The sequence below is a fragment of the Pan paniscus genome, chromosome 17, assembly GCF_029289425.2.
Source record: "Pan paniscus chromosome 17, NHGRI_mPanPan1-v2.0_pri, whole genome shotgun sequence".
NCBI lineage: Eukaryota > Metazoa > Chordata > Mammalia > Primates > Hominidae > Pan > Pan paniscus.
In genome coordinates this window covers 49,072,480-49,081,161 of record NC_073266.2, presented here as the reverse complement: position 1 = coordinate 49,081,161, position 8,682 = coordinate 49,072,480, and the positions used below count along the sequence as shown (strand labels likewise).

At 44.2% G+C, this 8,682-nt stretch overlaps 1 protein-coding gene across 3 annotated transcripts in view; it reads left to right on the top strand.

The window, feature by feature from the left end:
- The first annotated feature begins 203 nt into the window (after positions 1-203).
- Positions 204-8,682, top strand: part of B4GALT6 (beta-1,4-galactosyltransferase 6) — a 66,186-nt gene continuing 57,707 nt past the window's right edge. Inside the window, exon 1 of one of the 3 annotated variants that reach the window (XM_034943932.2) lies at positions 204-2,806. Coding sequence is in view for 2 of the 3 variants with exons in the window: in XM_008955719.5 (XP_008953967.1) it covers positions 4,117-4,231 (115 nt within the window). In the remaining variant the exon portion in view is untranslated. Of the gene's footprint in view, positions 2,807-3,616; positions 4,232-8,682 lie in introns of those variants that run through there. The other 2 variants (XM_008955719.5, XM_003830254.7) reach the window with 2 other exon arrangements.

The following is an 8,682-nucleotide window of genomic DNA, read 5'->3' as shown; positions in this document are numbered from 1 at the left end:
TACCACTACAGTGGTTTTCTTTTAAAATTTTAACTACAATACAGAATTATCATACAGTTCTATATTATTTCATATATATAGAATTATTAAAATTTGGCTTTAAAGTGATCATATTTGTTCTGAAATGTAAGACATTTAAAATTTCTTTTATATAATCTAAATAAGATACAGGGACCAATATCTTTTTTCTCACCAGAGATCTGATCATATTCACAATACAAATTTTTATTTATGAGAAGTATCTGTACATTTTGGAATTACATATGTGTGTGTGTGTATATATATATATACTCAATTATATGTATATAAATATTCCATTTTATGAATCATGCCAATGTCTTTTATATGATCTACAATTATATAAATACAAATTCAATTGTCTAAGCATAATTCATCAACCTAATAATTTTCTTTAGCTGAGTCTCAGATGCTGAGACCATGCATTTAAACAGATACAATTACTATTTTTAATCAGTGATTGTTACATGAAGATCTGAATCTTTAGCTACCATAAGAGATTCTATACACTATTTTCTTTCATTTCTTCCCCCCAATTCACTGAAAAAAATTAGATATTTTTATTTTACCATGCTCACAAGCAAATTCAAAACACAGTGTATATTGTTCATCCTCACTCAGTCAGCACAGACTAAGTAAAATATCATCCATCTCATTAACAAGTACATTTTTCTTTTTTCAATTGCAATCTCTGTGTATACTTCTTATTAATACAACTAGAAAACCATTAATTATGATTTAATTTATTCAGTTTGATATCCAAATATTTAAGAGCACGGTGTCCCTAGTGGACAGAAAATAATAAAAGGAATACTTGGTGGTAATAAACTTAGAACAAAGCCATTAAATAAAATTTATTTCTTTCTTACTGTTGTAAGTTATGTCTTACTATTACAGGATTAAGGTCTTTTTAATGGCATTAAAAAATAGACTTTTAGATTTCTGCAAGGTCATTCCTCTGTTATGGGGCTTACTTGGCTCCTGAGGAAATATCAGTTGATATTGTGGGTTTGGAAAGGCTCAGTTAGCATTTCCTGTGCACTGAGTATTTAATCTATCTCTGTTTTAAACATGAGCTGAGACCCTGAGGCATCCCTCAGACTATGAGAGACAGACTTAATGGGTGACCCACTAGGAAATTTGGTGTTTAAACAGAAAGAGACAACCATCATTTGTTACTGTGGACAGAGAGTGACTGCAAGGAGAGATTTCTAAAAATATATTTTACAAATACTCAGATAGTACTTACCATGTACCAGCCTCTCCCATGCTCTTTACAGGCATTAATTCATTTAATTTAATCCTCACAACAATGGCTGCACCGACTAGGCTTGTTTTCTGGTACAACAGATAAAAGTCTACTCCTGGGGAGAGCTAATCAGTCTTAACAAGTACCGTGGGGGACACTTGCCGAACAAGAGAAATCAAGAGATAGGGTTAAAATTAGGAGAGATACCGATGGCAGTCATCTATGCCAGCTAGGTTCATCTGTACAGTCTTCAGATTTCTTATAGATGAATCATCAAATTCTATAATGTTACTACTTCTCTCTCAGTTTATAGTAAACTTTCCTTTGAAAAAGCCAACCTTGCCTGAGAAGAATGGTCTACCACTAGGTCAGCAAAGGTATGGAACTCTCTTTTGACTAGTGGTATGGTGGTATTAGCTTTGTAAACAACCAGTCTAACTGATGCAAATAAAGATAAATGAAAAGTCAGTGGGATTGGAGAGGGGAAAATCACAATTTTTGCTTCCTCAGCATTCATGACTTCTTTGGCTTGCATAGATTTTGTTTTTATTTTACAAGTGAGTTTCCTTTTAATGTTGTTCCACTTTGCATTTCAAATTTCCCTTAAGCATCTAAAAATGTTACAAAATAGTGTCATTACCTTTCAAATTAAACATCAAATTAGCCAGAGAAGTTGAGTTGTGAGTACTCCAACAAGCAAAATATTAAAAAATGAATTTCAACTTGGTGATCCCACCTAGTGAACTAATGGGGTATAAGGAACCTCTTACGTCCCAGACACCATGCTTAGCATTATGCACAGTTACCCATTTAATCTCACAGCCTTGCAAGGGGGTATTATATCCACTGTTTGAGGGCGGAGAAAACAGGCTCACACAAAGTAGTAGCTTCCAGGGGTCTCACAGTTAATATTAATGAAAGGCTTGGGCTTATAAATAGGTGTTTCAGGTTCCACATTGCAAAGCATTATCTCAGGGACGATCTATGGCATGCGCATCCCGATAAAAACGTACCAAATTTATTGGCTATCAACTACAGTTCCATCTGGAAATACTCAGCAAATAATGGCAGTAAGGCATCCCGCCACTTCCTGCATGATTAGTTGAAAAAGAAACACCTGCGCACACACATTTGAACAATGTGATACAGCTAAGGACCTGGACAGTCAGCTAGCAGGAAGAAACATTTGAACGAAGGGTAGACCACGGCCTAGGAGGTGGATGAAGACACCCGTCCGTTTGCCTACTGAAGCAAGATGGGGCCGAGGCGCTCAAGGGCCTATTGGCTGCCCAGAAGCCTTTTCAGCGCCGCCTGAATACAGCGGGGATGACCCAGGGTTCACCTTCAGCGTTGAAGGCAAGTCCTGGTATAAGGGACGCACATAGGTCCGCGCCACATCCTGACACTGTTTCCACAGGAAGTGCGGGATAGGAGGGGGGATTCATTAATCCAGGTCGGAAATACACCTTGTTCCTCGAGGATTTTGGAAGGAAATTCCACCCGCGAAGTCCCCTTTTGGAGATGCCCTTTTCCTTTCAGGTACAGCATCCTTCATTATGTACCCCCAGGGTACAATGTATCCGGGGCTCGCAACGCGTCCCTCAGCCCCCAGCAGCGCGGTCACCGTGGGGTCCCCGGGCGGGCGGGGGCGGCGGTGACGCAGGAGGCGGCGGGGCCCCGGTGCGGCGGGCGCGGGGAGGGGGCTGCTGGGCGCGGGCCTATCAGGACGCGCGGTGTTTCGGGCGCGGGGAGGGCGGGGACCTCCAGGTTTCCTCGGGGCCCGGCGCAGCGCCGCCTGCCGAGTTCCGAGCGAGCGCGCGAAGCGCGCAGGGGTCTCGGGACGTGCCCGCCGGTCCCGGTTTTCCTCCGCGGCTCCCCCGCCCCTTCACGTCCGCCTCTTTCTCCAACCAGACGCGGCTCCGACGGCGCTCGGCCTCTGCTCTTCCGGCTCCCCGGCTCCCCGGCTCTGCCCGCAGCGCGCGTCGCCCGGTTGCTCTTCGTCTGGTGTCCGCGGGCCCGGCGGGGGCGCCTCACCCCGGGCGCGCGGCGGTAATGCCGCTGCCGCCCTTGCGGCCAGGCAGGCAGCTGGCGGCGGCCGGAGTCGGAGCGCGTTCGTCGCTGGCCGGGACGCCGCCCTGGCCTGTGCTCAGCTCCCGCGGCGGCCGCGGGGCGCCGGGGCCCGGCGCGGCATGAGGAGGCGGCTCGGTGCAGGCGAGCGCCCAGCTCCTCGGCCCCCAGGGCCCCCGCGGGCCCCCGCGCGTGGCGCGCGCTGGTTGCGGCCCCGGCGCCCACGCTAGCCCCGCGCAGGCACGAGACGCCGCGGCCCGGAGCAGGAGGCGGCGCAGGCCTGCCGAGCGGACGCGGGCGGCCCGGACCCTAAGCACGGGGCTTCGCGGCGGGACCCCGCCGGGCGCGGGCAGCGGAGCCGGGCGTGCTGCAGTTAGCTGCCCCTCTCCGCAGGGGCGCCGCGGCGCGCAGCCTGCGCCTCCTCCCACCTGCAGCCCCTCCTCCCGCCGCTGCTTGGCGGAGAAAACGCTCCTCCTCGCCCTTCCCCGGCCTTCTTCTGTCCTGCCGTCCCCGGGCCCCTAGCCCCCAGTCCCCTCTCCCCCCTCCACCTCTTCCCCCTCGGCCTCCGCGCCTCCCCTCCCCCGACTCTCTGGCCTCCCATTCATTCCGTCCGCTCCCTCCCATTTCCTCTTTTCCGCTCGGGCCCTCTCCCCAGAGCCTCCCCGCGCGGACCCCGCTGCAGTCTCGGGGTCCTCAGCACATTTATGGAAGTTTAGGGCCTGGACAGTGGCCCCGAGTCCGGCCTGAGAGCGCATCCTGGGCTGCAGGCAGGGAAGAGGAAGATGTCTGTGCTCAGGCGGATGATGCGGGTTTCCAATCGCTCTCTCCTCGCCTTCATCTTCTTCTTCTCCCTCTCTTCGTCCTGTCTGTACTTCATCTATGTGGCCCCAGGCATCGGTAAGCACCGAGACACACCCTCGCTTCCCCTGGTCACACCACAGCCAGCGCAGGCTGTTAAGGATGTTACTTCTCGGATTTGGAAGCTGTTTAAACAGGGGCCCGCAGAAAAGCGTTTTGTTTTAAATGTTATTTCAGAAGTGTCAAACTGCTTCAGGGCATGGCTTTGGTATGTGAGTTTTGTTAATGCATGCATTTTGTTAATGCATGTTTGTTAATAACGTAAAAGATTGCATTAAATAGACATAGCAAAATTAGTGTGATGGCCCGGGATGCCCTAGTCGCTTTCTTGAGTGTTCATGACAGCTTTATCCATTTAATGTTAAGTCTTTAAGCCTAAACTGAGTGCTTAATCGTAGTTTTATTCAAACACTCTCGGGTATAAGAACTGGTTGTAAAAATATGGAGGAGCCAGCAGCAGGGAATGTGATTGAGTCCAACACTGTGTGTTTTCTAGGGTCCTAGGTCGCTTTTTTAGAATGGAGTCAGTGGACCCCATTCTTTTTGTGCCATACTTGGGGAATTTTAAGGCGATGAGTTGTCTTGTAAAAACAATGCTCCATTATTTTAGTCTGCTTGGGTCTGATTTTCAAGGGTACGTTGCCTTTGCTACCTGTTAGGATGACTTCTGAGAAAATAGTGATTAAAATAACCATTATCTAAGGGAACTTGTAGTTTAAAATGTTAACCGGTTTATCATTTTTTGGCCTTTGGTGCAAAATACACTTTTGTAAAACTGCTTGAATTAACTTCTTTATTAAATATCCGAATTCCTCGTCCCCCTTTTGTTGAAAAGGAGCCAATGCGGCGTTAATTCTAGTGAATGAGAATTATGAACTTCACATGCATATTAAAATATGTCATATTTCCAAAACTTTTCTGAGTTTTTCCTGGCTATTACGTATTTAATGTTCAATTACTTAGTAACAGTGAGCATCTCCTCTCATTTCTCCTTACACACTGGTCGTTTGAGCCAGTGCTGTTTGTTCCGAGTTAGCTAAAAATGTAATGCCCCTTACAGAGTGAAAACACCTGCAGAATTTGCAGATGGAATGATCAGGGCATTGTCTTGAGTGTAGTAGATTATTGCAGTGAATTGCAGCAGGGAAGGAAGATGGAAACCTAATCCAGACTGCTTCATTTCTTAAAATTACTATGAGACTTTTTCTTTAATAATTAATTTTTGGATTCAGTGAGATGTATAAACTCAGATGATGATGTTTAAGAAGAAATGCATTGTGAAACGTTGATGTATCCCAAAATAGAAGTTTTAGGGTAAAGTTTGAAGAATATTTTAACATTATTGCAGTTTTCCTTTAGGCCAGAAAAAACAAAAAACCTCACAAAAACCTACCCCTTGAAGCCTATAGTACAAATGACAGTGGTAGCTTAGTGGATTTGATATTATCTAGATACTCAACAAGAGCTTTCTTTATTTTTTGCCATTTTGGAGTCTTATAAATTAACTCTTCATTCTATAGCAATTTTTACTTTCTCATGTAACTCTTTAAAAGTTTGGACATCTTTGGGGTATGTTTTTTTACTAGGAATTTAACTTTGAAAGATTTTGGAGAAAAAGTTTTTTTCACACTTACATAACAATTTTCCCACTTTCTTAGTATTATGAGTAACATGTTAAAGTTATATTACTCAAAAAGCTAACCAAAGGAAATCAGAATTCTAGTCATCCCTTTTTTTTTAAAGTTAGTGCGTCAGTATATTATTTGTAGATTCTTAATTCAACTTGTGTGAAATACTAATAAATTTTCCTTATTTGAATGCTTAATGTTTGCCATAGAACGGTCACTGATATAATGTAAAAATGTTGGCACGTGTCTTGTAGGCAATTAGATTGATGTGGCTTAACCTACTCTGTTTTTGTAGGTCTTATAAATGATAATAAGTTATTAAAACCAGTTAGAAGAGTGCAAACCAAAAACTTACAAAATGCTGTGAAATTGTCAAGCTGAATCTGTTTCCAAAACCCTGTACCATTTAGCCAAAAAAAGCCTCCTTTTTAATCTTTTGTATCTTTAAGTATTGGGAAGCAGTTTTCCAAAATTCAGATTTTCGCTTGAAAGTTTGAATTTTATCATTGGCAACAAATACTGTCAGTTTTTCTTGAAGTGTCAGCCTCACTTTGCTCATTTTCGAGAAAATGTAGGTCAGATGCACAAGTTTAACCATAGTTTTTCAGTTGTTCTTTCAAGTAAAAATGATGTTCCGTGAAAAATGTGGCTTGTTGAGTCCATACTGCAGCAATCAATCAATTGCACAAGTGCTTCAGATTTCTTATTTATGAGACATATCCAGAAGTAATTAGGTTCTTATAACTAGTTTTTATTCGATGTATGTAGATTTTTCTTGAAATAATAACTTCAAGAAAATAATTCATATTTTAGCCTGAATTACATCTTGGGGCAAAATGTGTTTATGACTAAAATATATGTTGTAAGTACTTTTTATGTGCCCTAAAAAGTGTTTCAAATCTCCTCTGTTAAGAAATTCCTATTAATCCTACCATATCAATCTGTTTGGTAAACTTTAATTCTCTTTCCCTACTTCTTTTCTATCCTGAGCCCTGTGTATGTCATGGGCCTTCTTCCCAGGTAGATCTTCTGTCATTTTAGTTCCTCTTCTTTGCCATCTTGAGCAGATATATCACACAGTTGTAGGCAGTGTAATCTGTTTAGTTTCCAGTGTTTTCAGATGTTCCTCAGCATTTCTGGACTATTTGGGTCAACTACAGTGAGTTCCATAGAACTCAAAGCTCATTATTTTCAAGGAACCATTTTTCTTGGAGTGTCTAATGCATACAGGAAACACAGGGATAGTCTTTACATTATAAACCTTAGTACTCAGGGAAACTGGATGGCAGACACCTGCCCCATCACCACACCACAGGAAGTCCATGGACAGATTGCTCTAGCCCACTCCTAGAGGCCAGAGCCATAAATTATTTCTTATTCTGTGTCTACCTTTGTGCATGATTGCAAAGATGAGTGCAGTTTCTCTCCAAGGTTTTGACTTGGCTGGATTGAGAACAGAATTGCATTTAATAGGAAACCTTTATTAATATAACTTCCAATATAACGTAGTCATTTTCTTGCTGTCATATCAAAGATGAGCTGACTTACAAGTTCATTCAACAATAGGAGTGGTGCACCCAAGAGAGGCTGGACATTGTTTGAGGTATGGAAGATAGATGACTAAGGCTCATTTTCTTCCGTCATAGTACAATGGGCTGAGCCCCATAAAACGGCTGTAGTAAATCCTTGGAAGGCATGTGGTGGGAAGTGAGGGCTGGTTAAGGATTTCCAGAGGAGAAAGTGGTTGAAATGTAATGGATGAGATTTATCTGGACTGAGCAAAGGGATCCTAGTCAGAGGGAACAGCATGAGCAAAGCTTCTAGAAAATGGGAGTAGCTCCATCCAGCTACTGCTTAGGGCTTGGAGTGGCACATGGGCCAGGTTATGAAAGGTCTCTGGGGCTCCAGTGTCCAGCCATGGTGTTCAGATGCTTGAGGTCTCTAAAATTCCTGGCAGAGAGAGACTGGTCTTTGTTCATACAGCTTTATCAAAGCTTCTGTGATTACAAAATAAATTGATAGTGCCTGTAATCAGTGGGGCTATATAATGGGAGGAGATTACATAACTTCCCTGGGAGTGGGGATTTCACTGTCCATTTGACTCACCAGAAGCCCTGACCTTTCCTAGACACACTGACGGGCTGTTTTGCTCTCTGGGTAGAGGTGAAATCTGGTTGGGCCACTTTGGTCTGACTTCCTCTGGGCCCTTGGAGGAATTATCTGGCTGAGTGCTTTGTTATTTGGGCCTCCCTGGGGTGTGTGCCCTGCTGGGAATGGTGGAGCTGATGGCGATGGGTAGTCAAAGTGTGGGGTCTGTGTGCAAGCATGTGTGTTGTGGGAGAGGTATCTTAGGTCCTTTCCTCAGAGTCCCTCTGGCATTTTGGCTGGGGTTCTTCCTGGGCTAGCACAGAAGGTAGCTAGTTAACCCTGCAGCTTTCTTATCATAGCCCTTTAGCCTCCTGGCCCTGGCAAGTGGGCCTGGCTGTGTTCTTTGGAGCTGTTAATAGTCTGCTTTGTTACAAAGGTCTTTCAGTTTTATTCACCCAGTGCTCTGATCTGCATGGCCCATTTCAGGAGTTCGGATTTGGTATCCGAATATCATGGAGGGCCATGGTATTGGGCATCTCTTTTTTCTGGGCCTCCCTTACTGGCCACATGTCCCATGCTTTTTTTGTCCTGTGAGTAACAGGAAATGTCAGAAGTTTTGAAAGCGATGCAGTCCATTGTCTTAGAGTGACCCTTCTAGCATGAAGGATGGGTTATAGGGGGCAATGGACAATAGAAGATTAGAACTGTCGAGATTGGTAGTTCATCAGGGCAGAGTTGAATGGATGGGAATAGTGGGTTTGAAGAAACAGGAAC